Consider the following 22,498-nt stretch of genomic DNA (forward strand, 5'->3'; position numbering starts at 1 on the left):
CCGTTATCAATTGACACTATTGGGAATAATTATATAAAATACAAGCGGACCCCAGCGCCATCTGTCGGGCTGATTTGTGAATCTAAACCATTCAGGGTGCCACCCAAACGCATACCAAAAAATTCATTCAAATCGGTCCAGCTGTTTAGGAGGAGTTCAGTGACATACACACGCACACAAGAAATATATATATATAGACTAGCTGACCCCAGCGCCATCTTTCGGGCTGATTTGTGAATCTAAACCATTCAGGGTGCAACCCAAACGCATACCGAAAACTTCATTCAAATCTGTCCAGCCGTCGGGGGGGAGTTCAATGACATACACACGCACACAAGAAATATATATATAAAGATAAAGATATAACTTGGTTTGAGACCCTTTTCAAGAAGAATAGGTAACAACTTGAATAAAGTAAGATATCAGAGGTAGGGGACTTGATTGAAAAACTGCAACGTCGCGTTGGTAACGACCTGACAACAAACAATGACGTCTTATTTTCGCCAATGTCTGTGTTGCCAGCTTTCAAAATGTTCATCGGAACATATGAACATCGGAAAGACAACTAACGTGCGAACCTAGTACTTGCTATCTTCCTTAGTTATATTGGTTGGTAGTATTTTAATTTTGTCTTTGTACAAATGAGAGTTACTCAATAAAGAGTTTTACAAACATGGTTACATCAGTAAAGAATTTTTAATCGTCTTAACAAACAAAATGGTTCCAATGGTAAAGGGTCAGTATCCGTTTTACGTAACATTTAAAAGTATTAAATATCAGTGTTATTTTAATAACGAGAACGTTAAAAACAAACCAAAGTAAAAGTGTTTTACGCGTCCGATATTTCGATCAGATCTTGCAGCATAAGTACATAAGTGATATAACTCTTAACTGCTAATTAAAGAAACGTGGGACGTATGGTAAAAATACTTTTAGTAGACATAAAAGCTTCAGAAGTAAAAAAAAAACAAATACATTCGTATAACGGAATGTTACGAATATTTATCGTAGGACGAGTTCTCCTCCGCTGTTTCCAGTCGCGCTTGCGTCGGCTCTACAAAAATTATAAGGAAGCGTTTATTTTCCTAGGACACAAATTATCACTAAGATGTCAGGTTTTTTTTTATAGTCAGAATAAGCGGACGAAGCCGATGTCCCGCCCGATGTTAAGATAAAAAAACATCACCTATAACCAGAGCAACACTTAAGTGTTTCTTAAGGCATGCAAGGAGCACATTCTGCAACATGCCGTCCTGTATCCATCAATTTAAGGCGTAGTTGTAAGTCTCATTTGCCTGTAATTGCACCGGCAACCACGGCCTTCAGACCGGAAGACAGCATTTCTACAATGTTTAACGGCAGAAGTAAGCATAGCGAGAGAAGTAAGTATAACTTTCCCGGACGAGCCCTGTCACACTTTTTTTTTATGTTTTTAAGACGAGCGCTTGACTGCAATCACAACTGATGATAAGCGATGATGCAGCCGAAGGTGGAGCGCGCTTGCCCAGAAGACGCCTATTCACGATTTGAAGATACTCATATTGTAGGAACTGGGGAAAAAGGAAGCTGGAAAAGCATTCAAGATCCTAGCGGTGTGGATCAGAAACGAAGATGCGAAGCGCTTCGTACGCTTCCGCGGTATATCGACCACGTAGGGATGCAGATCCTTAGGGTGCCTCGCGGTTCAATGGTGAAAAGGCGAGGGGGGAACTAGATCAAATAGTTCTTGACACTATCAAAAACAATGCCCCATTTCCTAAAGATCGAGTAAGCTACTAAGCCGTGTAAAGTAACTGCACTAACTGCACTTACTACTTAGTCTGAGGACGCGGTTTATTTTGTGTTGTGGACAGAATAATTATAGTAATTGTTGATCATTGAACAAATTAACGAATCGTTCATTATTGCGATTTCATTTCTGATTGGGAACTGGCAACTCGTTAACAACAGATTAGTTGAATAAATTAATGTCTCGTTCAACCAAAAAACAAAAACCGTTATTAAACCAAAATTGTGTAAAGTAAAATTTAAAATTAATTTTGCTAGAGAAGAGAGATTTATTTAATTATTAGCTTTGGACCAGTATTTATACGGCATCTGTGAATTTGAAGATAAAAACTTAATTCTGATAGAATAGGGCAATAATGCAATTCTGTACAAGTAAACTATGAGACCTCAATCATCATATTATCTTTCACTTTTTATAACCTACATATACGAGTAACTAAGCTTTGGCACAGCCTAAGGACTTAACAGCGTAAACTGTTGACACCACTCAAATTATAGTATTGACATGTAACATTTATATCATTTGCAGCCTATGAACGTCAAACTGCTTTACTCAGGCCTCTTCTTTCATAGGACAAACGGTTTTAGAGCATATAACCACTTCGCTTCTCCGATACGGGATGGTGGGTGTTAACGGCTATTATCACAGGTAATAATAACTAGGACCGACTTAACGTGCTCTACTAGACAACGTCAGTTTCCAGGCTGGTACTGAAAATTCTTTAACAGATAATACACAATACCTAACATTTTATGGTCCGATCCGGGATTCGTACCTAGGATCTCGTGATCTGTAGTTGAACATTGTAGCACTACACCAACGAGGTAATCCAATTTTATAACATGTGCCATAAAGTGTTGTTTCAAGTGAATGACGCGTGGCCAACGAGTACCCACTCGTCGGCATAAAGTACAGGATAATGATTTAAGAAAAGTTTGCTTGCTGTCAATAACTTAAACATGCTGCGTTTTAAATTCAGTTCTAAGTCGAGTGTCTAATATTAGAACTAAGTATGGTAGTAAAACTATACGGGTTAAGGTGGGACACTATGTCTTCGTCTACCTAAAGATTATATAAAAGAATTTTATTGTTTCTTTTGAAAAATTTAAGCATTTTACAAATTTTTTGTTATGAGTGCGCCAAAAGAATTAGTTTGTATTTTTAAGAAAAAAAGTATTTTATAAACATTTATTTTATACATATTTTTATTTTTTATAAACGCGCCACTATCTTTGTTATAAGCGGTTATTAGTTTAAGCTGCTAGTTTAGTATCACACAAATTGGACAACACAGTACTGCAATGTCATGCAAATTAGATTTCCCAAAGTCAAAGTCAAAGTCAAAGTCAAAAATATCTTTATTCAAGTAGGCCCACAGGTGGCACTTTTGATGCGTACATAAGAACCACACGGTAGTGAGATGATGGCGATAACCACATTCGTAAACTTAAAACTAAAGCTACGAGGGTTCCAAAGTCGCGTCCTGGTCTAAGAAGAAGCCCACAACAAACTTAGCCGGATGTTTTTTTTTTTTTTTTGTTATCACCATCTCATAATGTCATTTTAAATTATTAGAAGAGCAACCTGGTTAGAGCAATAATTTACACCCAAGCTTTTTTATCGTTTACGTAGTCCTTTATACTATAATAGGACTTTTCTATAAGCTTACGTTTAATACAAACTTTGAACTTTTTAAGAGACATCTCCAAGATGACAATTGGTAGTTTATTGTAGAATTGTATGCAATTTCCTTTAAACGAATTATGAATTTTATGTAACCTAGTATATTGCACTGTAAGTTTATTCTTACTTCTAATGTTTAAATTATTGCAGTCACATTTTTTCTTAAATTTAGAAATGTTTTTATGAACGTACATTAAATTTTCAAATATGTACTGACTATACACTGTCATTATTTTAAAATCTTTAAATTTATCTCTCAATGACTCTCTCGGACCCATTTTGTAGATAGAACGAACAGCCCTCTTCTGCAGCACGAAAATAGTGCTAATATCAGCAGCATTACCCCAAAGTAAAATTCCATATGACATAATGCTGTGAAAGTAACTAAAATATACCAGTCTCGCAGTTTCTACGTCGGTCATATGGCGTATCTTCTTTACCGCATAGGCAGCAGAACTAAGCCTGTTCGATAAATTATTAACATGAGGGCCCCATTGAAGTTTAGAATCTAACGTTATTCCTAGAAAAACTGTCGTTTCCTCCAGTTTCAGTTCCTCATTATTAAGTAGTACAGTCCCATTAAATGTACCTGTTTATTTCGAGAATTAAGATATTTTATTTAAGTCAAATTTACTGAGACATCAAAGTGAGATAATCATGATAAATTATCAAATAATACATTTGGCGGTTTTCAGGCGTGCTAAGGTTAATTGTTCAGATAATAATGGAGCCGTGCAATTTCATTCGCGGTGAACTATCGGCGTGGGATCGAACTCGGCGTTTTACCTTGAAAAGTGATACAGAATGCGGTGGACACGCCGATACTGCTTACTGCACCGGTCACTATCAGTACATTCTCGATAATGTCGACAGCGTAGTAATACCAGCCCAGGTTTACAACTCGCTACGCTCTAGTAAAACGATAAGCTGATAATAACAAACGTTGTATTACCTACGAGTATAACGTACTAAGCGAATGAGCGCTGATAACTCAGTGGTTAATACTATGGCATCCTACTGAATGGCATCGTGCTCGAATCCCGGCACTTCTCACTTTTCGGAGTTACGTGCGTTTTTGATTGCAGCAATTACATATCATTTGTTTAAATGGTAAAGGTGTATGCATGTTTGAGAGATATCCATATCTCAAAGTGGTGCGAAGTCATACAATCCGAACTTCGCTTGGCTTGGTGGACTACGGCCTGAACCCTGTTTTATAACGAGAAGGATTCTTGCCCTATGCGGGTAGGTTCATGAGGTAAAAAGGTAGAGTACGTACACACTAAAGAAAGTTGGAATTATATCTATAACAGGAATTTGTTTATCAGCCCCTTGAATAAAACCAAATCGTATTTTGGAGGAAACGTATTAAAAAGGATATTGTTCCAGAATTGACGGAACAAAGAATTGACGACCAATTTTCGCAGTGGGAGCGACCCTGCTTTCTGAGTCCAATGCCCACTGCGTTGGTTCGATTCCCAAAACTGGAAAATGTTTGTGTGATGAACACGAATCTTTTTCAGTATCTGGGTGTTTATCTGTATATTAAAAGTGTTTGTCCTTCTACAATGAGAAGGGATTAAGGACGTAGTCCACCAGGCTGGCCCAGTGCAGATTGGTGGACTCCACACACTTTTGAGAAAATTAAGTAGAGCTATCAGGAATGCAGGTTTCCGTACGATGTTTTCCTACATCGTTGAAGCAAGTAATATTTGAATTACTTAAAACGCTCATAACTTAGAAAAGTTACAGGTGCGAGCTGGGATTCGAACTCGACCTAACGAAAGTGAAGTCGAGCTCCTACCCAATGCGCTATTACCGCTTTATATACCGTATATATATTGACTCTCAGCTTAATATTACAAAAACTTGGCATGTTACACATGAGCATTAGGGTATGATGACATAGTTAAATGTAAATACTTTTTGTAGCCGCGCATTAGAAACGATGAAACAATTTTGCATGTCCAGAAAAAGTTAAAGGTCAATAGGTATCGGTAAAAAATGCACATGCTGGTTGAAAACCTCCTCCTTTTTTTATGTAAGGTAAAAATAACATTGACATTTAGAATGTATTGTGACCTCCACATTTGTGGTTTATTATATTTTTAAATTACTACCACGTAGATAATTACCTAATTATCGTAACGTTACACAGCGCAGTGTAAATTACTAATTAATTGATGTTTAAAAACCATAAAACCCGGTTAGGTTGTAAATACGTCTTATAGTAAGTTTATAGTTCCGGTAAAAAATCCAAGGGGTTTTCCATAGAACGTTGCCATTCCATTGATCACGGATTGGATCGGTCCTATCCATAATGTATCGAGGATACCAGTGTTTATAATAGACTTTGCGAGTTCAGCAGTTATTAACGAGACAGCTGTTGACACCGGTATCTCATATTAGTTCCATTGAAAAGGTTTGATAGATCGCCCAGGTCGCCCAGGTCGGCCAAAAATTATAAAGCAATTTTTCTCAAAAAATATCGAGTAGGGATAGCCCGGAGTTAGGAAATTGACATCAACTCCTGTAGCCAGTTTCGGCTATGATCACCTATTATAATAATACTTAAAGCTCGCCAATACACAACAAGGAAAAAAGCTAAAGCTATATTACCTCTACCATGAGAAAGTTTATTAATGGCTGAAAATAATAGTCAAAGCCTAACGTAGGCTTGGAACTGATCAGAGTACAAATTGTAAGCTTTTCTCAAAACTAGATGGCGCTCTTTCGGTTCCATACAAATCTTAGTTTCAAACTTTCACGTGATCGAATGAGTCAGATCGACACTTTCAACATAAGAATCGCCTTAATCGGATGCTTAGTGATTTAGACAATTCTTTGATTGACTCCTTTGATAAGGCGTTTCTTACGTTAAGCATTGCCTTGTGCGACGTTAGTAAAAACGGGCATAAGCGCCCTGACGATGGAATCAAAAAGTGGGCACAGTACCTACCTCGACTACATTTAAGGTGGTTCCACCGTTTGCAATCCTTAGATTGAGTAGTAATGCTACTTAAAATTTTATCAAATAACTTTGTGACCATAATTACTAACATCGTGTTGCGTTCCGTTAGGATTTGCTACATGTTCTTATTGCTGCCACTTGCTTAGTCATATGAGGAAAATAATATGTTAAAAAAATTACATGTGTGGTGACGGCAGATCAAAATATAATTGTCACCAACCCTCCTCTTCCCGCCGTTGTCTAAAGAAATATATCAGAGAACGGGCAGCAGCGTGCTCTGTGCATTACTACCATCTACTGCGATCACCAACTCGTATGCCCAGTGCATAGTTTGCACAAAATTCAAAATTCAAATTCAAAATTTATTTATTCATGTAGGCCTATCACAGGCACTTATGAAGCGTTCATACATATTTGTTTACATAATTGTAAGAGGATGGTGATAACTTCGTTCGCCAACTTAAATCTAAAGCTACGAGGGTTCCATAGTGGGCAAACCCTCGTTTTGGGAGCTTGTTGTCCAGCCACTGCTGACCGCTACAGGCTATTGAGATTAACATGGTACTAAGGTGCCCGCGAATTCACCCTCAGTCGTTATGGTTTTTAAAATTATGTGTTATCCTTTAGTTTTTTCCCCTAAACAAGAACTGTCTTATAGCCATCCATAGGAGGCAAGCCCTATTAATGCAAAATTTCGTCAAGATCGGTTTAGCTATTTAACCGTTAATTATTAACAAATGTATTTTATCAAAATCAGTGGACTATTCATTACACGCTGACCAGAGCTGGCAGTCATGAAACAATTTTAAAATAATCAGCGAAGAACGCTAAAAGAGAGATTCAAAAATTAAGCTAACTCTGGTATTTTAAAAATGTGAAAGGTATAGTATTAACTAAAGTAAATGCCTACGTGTTACGCAATAAATCAGAGCAGGTTTAAAGGTCCGTGTACAATGTCGGTACTGAAGGTGCTTCCATTAAAGTGACCACACTTTAAGTTTAGCGATTTAAATAACTACGGACAGGTCAAATTTCAAACTATTCACAATAACTTTTTGTTATAATACTGTATTAAAATTAATCAATTCTTTTAATATTTTGTGAAATTAAGGGTACACATAATCTGCGATCTGAAGATAAAATCTTCATGATAAAATAATCAATCCATGACTAGATCATGTAATGTTAATCCACATGTTTATGACATCTTCGCTTATTACAATAACAAAATGTTCAACACTTTGGCACTTTCGGATTTTGCTATTTCGTGTATTTCTTTTTGATACTTTGAAGTATCCAGGAAGATTTTTACCTGAATTTTAAAAGCATATTACATAAAGATTTCGTACACCCTGGTACTTGCTAATATAAGGATGTATTGATAATAACTTAACAGTCATTCGACTCTGGAAGACTGTGAATCTTTACATAAACAGATGTTTATTTAACAAAATATTGTACACCTGAACTTTGACAAACCTTGTCAAAATTATTAGTGGTAATGAGCCCGAATATTTTTTTCTTAAATAATAATAATAGTTCAATAGTTTATCGGTTACTAACACGTACAGTATTTTGTTCAAATACGCGTCTGTTAAAGTAAAGACTTCCAGAGTCTGACAGTAATGAAATTAAATATTTTTAAATTTTCAACAGAAGTTATTATTTTACGAAATTTTATATTAGCAAAATTTGTAGACATTTAACTAAGACTTCTTGCATCCCGTTAACACCCTTTGAAAATTTTAATTAAATATCTGACACTAAGAAATCAAAGTAACATATCCATTATATGCGCATAATATTCACAAAATTCATTGTCAACCAAAAACGACACAACATAAAAAAATTTAATTACGTATGAACTGATTCTGTTAATCTCAATGTAATTGTCTCTTTTCGGCTGGATTAAAATTGTCTCTTTTCTGGTTTAAATTGGTATTTCAGGTTTCAATAATTACTATGGTTATTTTAGTTATTTTCGCCTTTGACGTAATTGACAGCTTACAGCGCTCCCTTAATTTCTGATTGCTCGTGCAGTTCTGAATCGTTCTCTTTCATGAATTCAGAAATAATAAATAGCTATTTATACACTTATTACTTAATGAATCATTCGGTAGTTGCTAAAAAATTATATAAGTATTAATATTATATATAGATATATCCTAACGTAAATGTGCAGTTTTATTTAATTTATCTTTTAAATTTCTATTCCTTTGTTTGTTTTTATCTATTTTAATAGCAGTAAGAGATTTTGTATTAACTTGCTATGTGCGCTAATTTTAATTTTTAATTGGGTACTTTAGGTACAGTTAAGATTTTCTCTCATAGTAAGTGTAATTTACAGAATGTATCGCCTTACTGCTCCTTACAATACTATGTGGATTGCGATGTGTAACCCACTATTTTCTAGTCAAGCCCATTATTTCATACCCATATTGAGGTAGTTTTGAAAAACTGTAATTAGTCATTTTGTGGTGGCGGCCATCTTTAACCGATTTTCATAAAACATAACTAAGAACACACACACACACGCACACATATAAGCGCGCGCGCACACACACACACAGAGAGACGTAAAAAATATAACACCCCGTCATGTTTGCGTCGTGGGTTAAGAATAAACCTAATACAAGTTTACTAAAAAGCAAATAGGTTACTAAAAAGCAAGCATTCTTGGCACCATTCCACGCGGACATGATTTTAATAATAATTAGTTTAGCTATAAGTTTTATTGCACTCGATACTCGTATCAATAAAAAAAATAAGTAGGATACCTTCGCTCCCGGAAAAGCATAAAATTTCTTAGAGTAGTTCAAAGGAACGTAAATTCATTTATTATATCAATTAGGTAAGTGAAGAGACAAATTCACTGCAGGTAACATCGTGGGGAGTACCGAGATAGTATATAGAGATAAATTAGATAGGTATTTTTAGTAATAAGTTACAATAATATCAATGAAGATATTATGAAAAAAGCTGGCTTTACCTGAACGTACTTACACAATACTCATGCAAAATGATTGCTTGCAAGTTATTAATAATATGGTGTATTCTTTGGAATTAAAATATACACTTCAAAACAATGTCAATTTGATCAATAAAGTACAAACGCCGTGCTCGCTGACCTGCTATCTATCACACTCGATAATCACGCTTTTAGTTTTTGTCATGTTTTCCTGGTTTTCTGGTTTATTAAAATATATCTTTAGTTTTGACCTTCGCATTGCCACTGCATTTGATTCTCTGCCCTACACTACGCGCTTGCTCTAAAAACGGACTCTGACTCAATCTTGTGTAAACTACCTACTTTCGTACTGACATAACCTCAAAATATTAAAATGTTGACATACTCGTATTATTTTTGTGGCTTCGTGAAGCGGAAAATCTTAGTGATTATGTTTAAGAAATAAAACCCCTATGGTGTTAGCATTTTTTCTTATGTACCTAGAGACAAAACAAAAATATCAACACATCAACAAAAATCAGACAAAAGATAAAACCGCATCGTTTAAAAGAATTAAAACAGAAAATTTTAATGCTAATTAAACAGTAACAGTGAATCCCACAACTGTAATGAACTCTGTTATCGCGTTAAAATCGCGGAACGATACCCATGTTGGTGTATTGTCGAGTTTAATGAAATTAACAGACAAAGAGTAATAATTGAGCATTGTGAATACATGATTCATTTTCTCGACTTACAGCCAAAACTAGGCTTAACGTGAGGTGAAATTTCGAGCGGTGCTAACCTCATAAGAGTTTTATGGTTGGAGGCAAATTTCATATAGATCTGATGAACAGTTTCGAAGACAGACAGCATAGCTCTTAAAAAAAGTGTTCAAGCCTTGTTAATACAAAAAAATACTTATTAGTTTGTATACCGTTTAAAATGTTGTTTTTATTAATTAATTCTCACGTAAATTCGTTTGTTTTTACTTAAAGCCAGGCTTCCTGGAAAGAAGCCTCTACGAGTTAAAAGATAACATTTTCGGATTTCGTATTCGACTAAAGAAAAACAAAAATTACTCACCTATATCGCTCGCACGTCGCGTTAAGATGATAATGAGCTAAGAAATTTAAAAAAAAACAACATTACTTACGTTGTTATTTTTTTTTAATGAAAAAGAGAATGTCAATTCGCCATTAAATGAGAGACATTTGAAAGCCCAGTTCCCAGATGTTCATACGTAAACCTGTACGTAACATCATACGCACTGACGATCTGATTCAGAATACCGCTTTAAAAATATCCAAACCTGTTCCTTATTTAAGGAACGGCGCTTAAGTGACATGAAACTCAGAAATAGCACCATATATGCAAAATGTTCGTTAGCCATTTGAAACCTTGCCCATTGAAATTTGCTAAATTATTCCAAATGTTAAGCAGTTCACCTAGACCAATTTTTATGCTATGCTGTCACTAGATTTTAAGATCGCAAGGCAAATGATGATTGGATAAATCATCATTTTGTGAACCAATGGACGTGCAGTGCTGGACACAGTTCGTTTGTTCCAATTACGACGCAGCAGTCTTGTGCACCTTGAGTTTGCCTTTTTGCGGCTTCTTTGATTTCATCTGTCGAGCTCGTCGGGGGTCAACCAATGCTGCGTTTACGACGAAATTCTGGCGTCCTTCGGTTCTCCAAATTATGTGCCCGCCCTTTGGCACTTCAGATATTTGATATAATCCTATTTATACAAAATATATAACAACATTTTTATAAATTTAAAATGTATATAAAAAATTTTGGAAACGCAGACATATTTTTATATGCATTTTAATCAATTCTCTCAACAGGCTCGTAAAATGAAATTCTTCTTAACATCTTTTGACCCAACCAAATGAGAACTTTTCCAGGCCGAACGATTCTCTAAACGAAATGAATAATTCTTCTTCATATTTTCTTCTGCCTATAAGCAAAATTGTGGGGAGTACAAACAAATTATAACTAAAATCTTAGACAAGATAAAATTTCACATAATTTAGCAAAGCTGACTATGAATCAAATTAAAAAAAAATAACTAATTAATATAAATGGCAGGCCCTTAATTTACGTAAGAAGCAATAAATATTTCATAATAGATATCCTGTCGCAAAACTGTCTCACGAATCTCGAGATATAAAAAAACCAGTTCCGACAACATTCACTTGGGCCTACTGGCCGAATGATTATCCCCCATTAACTTTGCAGTCGTATCTATAACCGATCGATGAATTAGTGCGATATGAATACGTTTTTATATACGTAAGCGACATTTACAAAATTAAAAAAAATAGTAGCTTGCACTTAAAATAATGATTTAATTGGAAGATTAAAAATCTAAATTGTTTTGATTCACTTCAATTGCTACATGTAACATAGCAGGAATTCTTGATGAAGGATTATGAGGTGCTTTCATTACTGGTAAATGGCTGTGAAATGGCTGGCAATTTTATAACGTGATTACCTTTAATGCCGATGAAGCTTTCCTATTTGATGCTGACGTAAATTAATTACACATAACACAACACGCCTTACAAACATTAAGACGTATAAGTTCAAGATGTCCGCCACTAAAATCAGTATAGAAACAAGTGAGAAGAAATTGAAATCTTTTCACGAAACTTTTCCCTATTGCGCTTTTGCACTTGCGTGTGCACTAATATACCCAAATCGCGCAAATAATCGTAAAAGAGTTATAACATTTGGTATTCTAATGAGTTTTGATTCATTAATGCTGTTTTGGTTTGTTTCGAATTTAGCCATATGTGCGTACACCTTCGACAAATACGACCTCTCACGAAATCTTTCTGTTGGTATCGTAGTCGCAGTATTCTTTTTCAAATTCTTTTACGTGTACATCAAAAATGATAAGTTTGCGGACTTATTGGCAAACATTACTGACGATCTTTTAAAAGGCAATGACATGGACGAAGATTACCAAGCAATATACGAGGAATATATAAAGCTCGGCAAAATTGGTCAAACTTGTTGGATTATCATCCCAATTTTGTTGAGTACGCAGTTTCCGATATATGCAACTGTCCTTATGATTTACGAGAGTTTAACAAAAGACGATGGAGAGCGATACATGGTCCACGAAATGAGACTACAATTCATTGACAATAAAAAATATGAAACGCCTTATTTTGAAGTTGTATTTATATACAGCCTTGTGCAATGCGTTGTTTTATGTCCAAACTTTGCTGGTTTAGATGGGTCATTTTGCATTGCAAGTAACCACTTATGTTTGAAAATAAAATTATTAGCTCATAAGGTACATAGAGCATTCAAAGATTCAAATAATAGATATCAGTTGGAAATGAATGTAAAAGAGGCTGTAAAAGAGCACCAAGAAGCTATAAAATTTTACAACGATCTGCAACACGTATACGGGGGCTGGCTTTTTATTGTATTTTTATTGACATCGATATTAATTTCAATGAATCTATATCAGATTCACTTGAGTGAAAGCATTGACACCAAATACACAATTTTTGCTGTAAGTGCTGTGATTCACATGTTTACACCATGCTATTTCGCATGCAACGTAATGAAGGTAAAAATTATAATTTATTGTATTATTATATTAGAATTAATGCAAGTAATATCGTTTTATAACTACGTACTTAATAATATGAAACAAATAAATCAGAAGTAGTAGATTATCATTCAACTTTATCATGTCTAATTAATAATTATGAAACATTTCAATAACAGATTCAGATTATTATTAAATTAATATTTTTTTTAATAGCGCACTTGGAATTAATCGTAAAATTACTTAATTTAATAGAGCAAATCTATTCATTACTAATTTCCAAGAAGCGGGTATCTGCATATCAAAAACATTAATAATAATCCACATTATTTAATCTGCAGTAATCTAAGGGTAATCTCTTGTTGATTGGGCGTGATTAATTCTAAAGACTTTCAACAATGTCTAAAGAGACAATGAAGTCTAAAAGGCTGGGTTCATACATTTTTATTCTACCTAACTTTATATAATAGAAAAGTTAATAAAAAAATTTAATAGAAAAGTTATTAAAAGTTTCCAATAAGTCCTTGTTCTACTGCAACAAACTGAGTTCGGTAATTTGGTGTTTACAAGTCCATCGAACTAGCCATAACCAAATACTAATACTTTGCAAGGTCTTATCCCTTACCTAATATGAAAGACTGACTAGCACTATGCCTTTTTCTGCTATATGTTCTTCTCGACATAAGTCAATTTTGAAAACCATAACGCACAATACAATAACAACTCCCCTTAAATAATACAAATAAGAAATGCTAACATCTGCTTTTGGAACACATTCATTTCCGAAAATAAACATAGTAACTTCTATTTCTATCTAAATTCGGTTTCGCTAATCATGCGAAAAATTGACGGGACATCACTATTTTTAGATCTGCAAATTTAGTTTCATATAAAGATGTGTGTACAACAGAATTGGTCTTCAAACAGATGAATCAATACCAACAATACGAAGAGTGTATGAATTACCTACAACAACACATACTATTTCATAGTTTTTGATAACATTAGAATCCCCGACCTTTGAAAATCGACTAGCAGGGCTAACACGGGCAGGAGATAAAAATTATATCCCCCGATTATATCCCCTGACAGGGGATATAATAAACGTGTCCACCTGCTAAAGCACGGGAACATGGAATAGGAGAAGTTTACCCTCGTTTATTATTACGCATATATTATTTGGATATTATTTTCACTTGTGCGCTAGTACTCTGATAGTTGATAAAGCTGTGGGAGAAGATAAATTTTGTCCTTCCTTCGCCCATCCCCGAAAATCCTTTCCCCGGGGATATAATTTGACGGCCGACTGGCGCTGTGGGTAGCGACCCTGCTTTCTGAGTCCAAGGCCGTGGGTTCGATTCCCACTACTGGAAAATGTTTGTGTGATGAGCATGAATGTTTTTCAGTGTCTGGGTGATTATATGTATAATCTAAGTATTTATGTATATTATTCATAAAAATATTAATCAGTTATCTTAGTACCCATAACACAAGCTACGCTTACTTTGGGGCTAGATGGCGATGTGTGTAGTGCGTAGTATATTTATTTATTTATTATTATTATTATTATAATTGTCTCCTGCCCGTGCTAGCCGTAGCGAAGATATTTTGCGTATTTCTAAGCTATTAATTTTTTTCATTGATTTAATTTAAGGTTGAAATATATATTCTATGTTTTAGGTAAGTGAGGAGTTGAGCTGGGATATTTATGATGTCCCATGGGAGTCGTGGGCGGATCCTGTTGTAACAAAACTCTTAATATTCATGATAGCGAAATCTCAGGAAACGTTTATACTCTCTGGGAAAGGCATTGTGTACTTTAATATGCAGCTGTTTATCTCTGTCTTACAAACCGGTTACTCTTTCTTTACGCTAATTTCTAGTTAATTCGATGTAAATTTTTTTTATGTTGAAGTACAACAGCATATGTTTATTTACCAGAACAATAATATTATACTTATATAATTTTATACTTAATTATGAATAATGTGGATACACAAAGGTTCTGAGGTCCGTACCGAGTTAGGAAAGTCCATTTAAAATGACATACATATTAGGAGAAAAAAAGAAAGGAATAAAATTTACGTTGGTAAAGAATAGAAAATTAATTTTTATTTTAGTTGAAATGGAAACGTGTTATGTTCGTTGATTCATGAATAATTATTTATTGTAAGGTTATATCTACACAAAAATCGATCGAATCGAAGAATCGATTTTTGTTTATTTAGCAGATGGGAGAGATATAATTTTTTAAAACCAAACTTTGTATTGGCATTTCGAAAAGGTGGAGGGATGTTTTTGCCCACTCGGATTATTGGTCCTCTCCTAAACCAATAATCGTTAATATCTTCGTTAATAATAAATTATAGTTAATATGCGCGAGTGTCTGTGAAATTACTTATTGAACCCCCTTAAATAATATTATGTTGTATCTCTAAAAAATCTCATTTGTTTTTTATTAATGTTTGCAATATGGCTATAAACTATTCTTTGTATCGACGGTGAGTGAAAACTTCTTAAAGTCTGAAAATACTCGGTCTCACAGGCATATACGTCACAAGTGTTTGGTTTAGACTTAAGATTAATGTTCAATCATAAATCGTTATTAAATCTAATCAATCTTGGTACCATTATAATAATTATGTAATAATTGCACTTTCTATTTGAAATCACACACAGTAAATAAAAAATAAGGATGTAAAAATTGAGAAAGTGGGATACTTTTAATTACGATTGTGATGACTTAACATTTACCGAAATAACTTTTGGATGTTCTGCAAAGCTGTAAATGGCACTCCTCATATTAAAACTATCAAATTTTATTTCTTTGTTGTTTCAATGCTAGTTACTTAAAAATGTTAATTTCTAGTTGCTTTTTAGTCGTAGAAAATGTATACTCCTATGTAACCTCTAAATCTACCTTATTATACCTAAATAAACGCTTTTACCGAATATATATTTGGTATCCTTTGGAATTCCTGATTCTAGGTACGAGTATAAAGACATAAATACTGAAATAAAATTTTCGTTGTAGTGCTTTTTGTGATTGAGCTCGTCCAGGGTAGTACTGCCGACATGCTTATTTCTGCCGCTAAGCAGCAAAAATCTGAGGCACGTAGTTGTTGGTGTCTGTTAAATATATAAATATATACGACAATACACATATCGCCATGTAGCCCTAAAGTAAGCGTAGCTTGTGTTATGGGTACTAAGATGACTGATGAATATTTCTATGAATAATAAACATAAATACTTATAATATAAAGATAAACACCCAGACACTGAAAATCATTCATGTTCATCACATAAATATTTTCCAGTTGTGGGAATCGAACCCACGGCCTTGGACTCGGAAAGCAGGGTCGCTGCCCACTGCGCCAGTCGGCCGTGTTATACTTGTAGGTTTCATAACGAAATGGCAGGCGGTTGCACTACTCAGTTTGGAACACAGCTATATCGGGACGACAGTGTTTTATTTGGAAGTCCTAAATAACACAGTTGGCGACGAGTTATCTAAGCGTATTAGCACGGATAAAGTGTCAGTATTGCCTTGTTGTGCAGGGCAAGGTAGGTAGGTCACCCATGCGATGGATCGATCAGATCAAATCTTCAGTGGGAGGTTTCTGAGTGTACCAGACTATCTGCAAATAGGGAGAAGTGACGAATGATCGTGAGGCGAGTAAAAACTGCCACAATGTCCCACTGTGATGACCACGACCACTCTGGCAAGAGTGTTACGACAAAGAAGAAGAAGTATTACCACGGATAAAGTGTCACTTGGATTGTTAACAGTTTTTAACTACGAAACACAAGAATGGGAGTTGTACAAATTCTATTATTTCGAGTATTCTAAGATATTCTAAAAGCAATATTGTAACCTACAGTCAGTCTGTGTGTAGTGTTTTTTTTTTAAACTAGCTAAAAGTGCCGTAACCACTAGGCTATTAACGCTTATTTTTAATTAAACATCATTCTTACATTTTTAAATTGCCAAACCGGAAAAGGTCCTACTAAACCTGGCACCTCCATACGTAATGCCGTATCGCTCACCACTGCACCAGAGAGGACGTTCAAATGCTAGCCGTGGGAGAGTTACTTGTGTTACGCTAACAAGAAAATTTGCTAGAGCTTATATCCGCGTAACATTTTATGCGTAATGGACTATACTATACAGTTTAGCGTATATTAATTAATTGCGCCTACGCATCTTTTACCACTTCCACTTATTACATCACCATCTAGATAATATCCGTCTTATTTTTTTTCTCTATTCGCTCATTTCGCGATGCTTATCAACTGAGTGCAAGTTATGAAGTTGTTAACTCGGTTGTAGGTACCTGCTTGCTTAATAAACAATAATTATTTTCCTCATTCCATTGAGGCTTTTATCTGGAATTTCACCATTGCGTACGGGTGATTCAGTAGTTTGAACGTGAGATGGGTTTTTTTAATACTGCTACAAGTTCGCTGCAGTCTTACCTGGTGGTATGTGATGCGCTCTAAGATGGTAATGGGATAACCTATTAGGGGTATAGGGGTAAGGGATATGGCACTTATAGTGAACTGATTAGTTTCTAGGTGATATCTTACTGGACCCCAAATCTATTGGCAGCACATCTTTGCCGGGGGAGTGGTGAATGGCGATGGCCAATGTCTCCGGTAGACTTTTTGTTGCTTGCTGTAAATAAATAAAACAAATAAATAATATTATTTTTTTTTATCAAAATATAACTAAATTGGTAATAAAAATGCTGGTACTGTTTTTGATGCCTAGTTAAATGTAATAGTTACCTCTCTAGCTACTATAGCGAACGGTATCATCATCATCATCTCAACCAATTGACGTCCACTGCTGGACATAGGTCTTTTGTAGGGAGTTCCACAATGCACGGTCCTGGGCCGCTTGCCTCCAACGGCTCCCAGCTACTCGCCTGATGTCATCTGTCCACCTCGTTTGGGGCCGACCTATGCTGCGTTTACCGGTGCGGGGTCGCCATTCTAGCACCTTAAGACCCCAACGTCCATCGGTTCTCCGATCTATGTGCCCCGCCCATTGCCACTTCAGCTTCGCAACTCGCTGAGCTATGTCGGTAACTCTAGTTCTTCTACGGATCTCCTCATTTCTGATTTGATCACGTAGAGACACTCCTGCGAACGGTATACAAAGTTTATAATAGGGGGTATGTGGGCAGCCATCCAACATATTGTGTTAACCTGAGGCGTAAGTGTTAAGACTCATGTGCCTGTTAATACACCAGCAACTACGCCTTTAAGACAGGAACCCAGCATTGCAACAATGCTGTTTGGTGATGGAAGTAATCATGGCGGTAGCTACTTCACTGGAAAAGCTCTGCCACAGAAAGTTTTGATACTACTGTATTTTGTAAAAATATGGCCTGCCAAACCATAAGTAAGTTGTAAGTCACGACTTTTTCCAGCATTATAGGGTGTGACAATAATAAAAAGGGTGTGTTTTACAACTACAACTTTTCAGATGTCACTCCACATTAAAAATAAAATAAAATAAACATACTACGACACTGCACACATCGACATCTAGCCCTAAAGTAATCGTAGCATGTGTTATGGGTACTAAGATGACTGTTGAATAATATACATAAATACTTAGATTGAACAGATAAACACCGAGACATTGAAAAACATTCATGTTCATCACACAAATATTTTCGAGTTTTGGGAATCGAACCCACGGCCTTGGACTCTAAAAGCAAAGTCACTGCCTACTGCGCCACTCGGCCGTCTAACTTTGTAGATTTATTGAGAGTTATTATATGTTGACAATTGTTTATTTATTTATTTAATGCACAATCGACAGGTTACAACAACAACTTTTATAAAACTAAACAAAAAATTAAAAACATATAAATGTAATATTGTAGACCTACTTAAAGACTAGTTATTGTTTTGTTAGTAAAGCTTTGTGTGTCAGAGCTGGTCCGCTAAGCAGCATTGTTGCAATGCTATGGGGCGTGGCTGCTGGTGTAATTATAGGCACAAAAACTTAAGGCTTAGGTTGATGGACACGGGGCAGCCCGCTCCAGGTCAAGTTCCTTGCATGTACTTTGTTTATAGGCGATGGTATTCGACTTTACATCAAGTGGGCCATCTGTTTAGTACTTTAATTATTACTATACAAAAAATACTGTAGAATAATCTTAGGAGTTATAATATATATCTTTCACTTGATAAGTGAGTTGGTGTTGAATAACCACGCCGTGGGTGATCTCAACATAATATCACCCTTGCCCAAGCGACAGCATGGCGTTCATAAATCAAACCCTACGATAAACGCACAAAATTAACAACACACAGAACCCTCATTCAGCTATTATTGCGTGCAGTAGATTGTATCCAAAAACTGTGAAAATACCCCGCGCACGTCTCACTTCACACCCGCGGAATGTTGGTACGAGTAGCACACAAACCCTTCCAATTCTATCCTTTTAGTAAACAATTAGAACACTTTTTTTTTGGTGTGGTGGAAAAGCTTTATTGCTACCTGCGACCCATGGGCAGGACGGAGGTTACGTGGGACTCCCCCCTCTAAAGGGGTATACCCAAACTAAAAACCACCACATGTCCCTCTTGTTGGCTTTGTTAGACGCCCGGGGAACACGTTATATACCTCCCGGACGACACGATTAGAACACTGAATGTAAAATATTTACTGTCAACTGTACTACTGTGCAAATGAAATGAAGTGACTAACGGCCTTTTCGAGAAACACTTCTAAAGTGGAATGGTTTGATGCTTTAATAATAAATCGTGTACACAGTTTCTGTATATTCTTAATTCTGTGGATAATCATTACTCAAGTCATATCACGATCACTGAGGAAATGATAATAATTATGTCAACTATTTAAATATATCAATATTAAGTAACAACATTTTAATGGCTGCCGGATAAAAGGCACGCTGTCCATAAGCTGTCTCAAACCCACTTCATTATTTCACTTCAATACTTGAAGTTGAAATATATGTTACGATATTTGATGACCTCCATGGCGCAGTGGCGAGCGGCGTCTGGTCTTGTAAGTGGGGACTGGTAGGTCCAGGGTTCGATGCCCGGCAGAGGCAATTCGGGATTTTATAATTCAGTGGAGTTAGATACAACCTTACCGACATAAAGCGAGCGAATATATTTATTTCTTGCTTTTTAGTGGTTACAAAGTTACAGTCTGTTATTCTTGTCAAAACATCTAGTTCCACTACAAGTTAGCCCTCGGCTGCAATCTCACCAACTGGCTAGTGATGATGCAGTCTTAGATGGTAACGGGCTACCCTGTTAGGGGTATGGCAATTATATTATAATTGCTCTAGCTTCATAGCTTAATATAAATTTACTGTGAGATGGTGATAACAAACCTACATGAATAAAGAAATTTGAATTAGAATTTGAATTAAACCAACTGGTTTCTACGCGACATCGTATTCGAATGCTTGATTGCTGCACGTCTTGTCGGTAGGGTGGCAACTAGCCACAGCCGAAGCCTCCCACCAAAGCAGAATAGAGAAAATTTAGAAGTTATAAGTTCCCAAATTGAACTCTTAAAACCATAGCAATCATGGCTACTCCAGGAAGGTCGTTCCAATAAACAAACAGACACACTTTCACAATTATATACATATTAGTAGGTACGCACATTACATCAGAGGCGGCAGGCTGACTTAATACTATGTAGTGAAGAGACATAAAGTTGGTTTCAAAATTATGCACCTGATACTATATGAATACCTAATATCCTACGTATAATTAAAACCGTAGATCTCAGTATGTTATACAATGTCAATGAGTTATATTAATAGAGTCTTAAGTTGCCACTCATTGCCATCCATATGCAGTATTAACGCTTAAGAACGTTGTCGAACTAGCTCTTGAGGATTTTTTAAAAACTTGGGAACCTACATAGAAAAGAAAAAATATCTTGAAAAATGCAGGAATTTCAACACCTATCTCATCCGTTTCGGAATAACTGTGAAACTGATTTCTCATTTTCTAATCGTTAACTCAAATACCAATTTTCCTGGATATTAATTTAAATAATGACAGGCTTTAATACAAACTTTCTTTCCCCAATTCTAAGATTGCCTGGCAAAGATCGCTATTAAGCGATAAGGCCGCCTTTTGTGTTCTAGTTCTTTCTTCATGTTTCTGTATTTTCTTATATATATTCTTAACTTGATGTGGTGTAAAAAAATAAAGAGTTATAATAACATCTAATAATTAGAATAATAAACTTCCTCCCCCTGTTTAATCCACTTAGGGCTGGAATTTTAAGAGATTATTTCTTAGAAGATACACCCGTAGAGGGTAGAGTCTTCTCTTATAATGAATAAATAGAATTAAGACCGTAGTCCACCACGCTGGCCAAGAACGAAACGGTGGACTTCCTTGAAGAACATTTTGGGTAAATGTCAGGCATGCAGATTTCACATAATTTTTTCCTTTACCGTTAAGGCAAGTGGAATTTTATTGCTTGATTCAAAAATGCACATAACTCCAAAAAGTTAGAGGAGCGTGCCGAGGATTGAATTTGATCCCCCGAAAGGGAAGCCAAGCCCGAAAACTAGGCTATTAGTCAAAATTCGATGTAAGAATATCGCTTCTATATTTATATTTCAATGTGTAATTTACTAGTTTTGGCACTGCATCGTAATTCGCGCCTACCTGAGTCGTAAAGTTTCAGGTTTATTACAAAGTACAGTATTTATAAGAAACCCAGCATATCCAGGAATATTTTAAAATTTTATTATTGTGGTTTTTGATAAGCGAATCATTGATCATTTATGATAAGACTAGCTGTTGCCCGCGACTTCGTCTGCGGTTGATTTTGTTTTTTGATATGGCATTCAATTTAGTTGTAGTTCTAAAAAAATTTAAAACATTCAGTATCGCTAAGCCTTAAATGAGGGGTTTGCTGCTGTCCGCTGAGGAGTTCTGTCCTCTGTATCCAACCACATTCATCAAATCTACATAAAGTTTGGGCAAAATTAAATACATATTATAACCTCTACAGTATAAAAATAATTATTTAAATCGGTTATAATTTGTCGGAGTTGTGGTGTAAAATCGTCAAACACTTTCATCCCCTCTCCCAAAGGAACCGAGCTTAATTTTGGGTTAAAAAGTATCGTATATTAATTCTAACACTTATAAGAATATGTGTACAAAGTCATGAGTATACCTTAAAATATCATAATATCTTCCTTTCTCCTACGGATTTCAAAAACTTGTTTTGAAAAATCACCTAGGGATTTAAAACCCTGTGCCGTTAGTTTTGATAAAACCATAATTAAATAAAAACTTAATATACTTAAAATTTTGTTCCGCATATCGTATATATTTTTGGGAGAAACTCAAGAAGTTGCTGCACAAAGTTGGCACGAGACTGTTAAATTGCGAAGAAGACTAATGTCCAGTATAATACTCGTATGTACATCGGTTGAAGGATGGCAATTATAGCCGTCAACCCACTAAAATATGTACCTAATCTAAACCTATCTAAA

The 22,498-nt window shown here is 35.5% G+C and overlaps 1 protein-coding gene across 1 annotated transcript; it reads left to right on the plus strand.

Moving 5' to 3' along the window:
* Positions 1 to 7,396: 7,396 nt before the first annotated feature.
* On the plus strand, positions 7,397 to 14,855 carry LOC120624566. Its single transcript, XM_039891200.1, has 3 exons — positions 7,397 to 7,411; positions 12,027 to 12,986; positions 14,649 to 14,855. The coding sequence occupies exons 1-3, from the start codon at positions 7,397 to 7,399 to the stop codon at positions 14,853 to 14,855; spliced, it is 1,182 nt and encodes a 393-aa protein (XP_039747134.1).
* The last annotated feature ends 7,643 nt before the right edge of the window (positions 14,856 to 22,498 follow it).

Source organism: Pararge aegeria, chromosome 6 (assembly GCF_905163445.1).
Source record: "Pararge aegeria chromosome 6, ilParAegt1.1, whole genome shotgun sequence".
Classification (NCBI taxonomy): Eukaryota; Metazoa; Arthropoda; class Insecta; order Lepidoptera; family Nymphalidae; genus Pararge; species Pararge aegeria.

Excerpts from the sequence above, each read along its gene's own strand:
- LOC120624566 (XM_039891200.1), top strand. Across the intron at positions 12,987-14,648 it reads TCGCATGCAACGTAATGAAG|GTAAGTGAGGAGTTGAGCTG; the intron begins GTAAAAATTATA and ends TCTATGTTTTAG.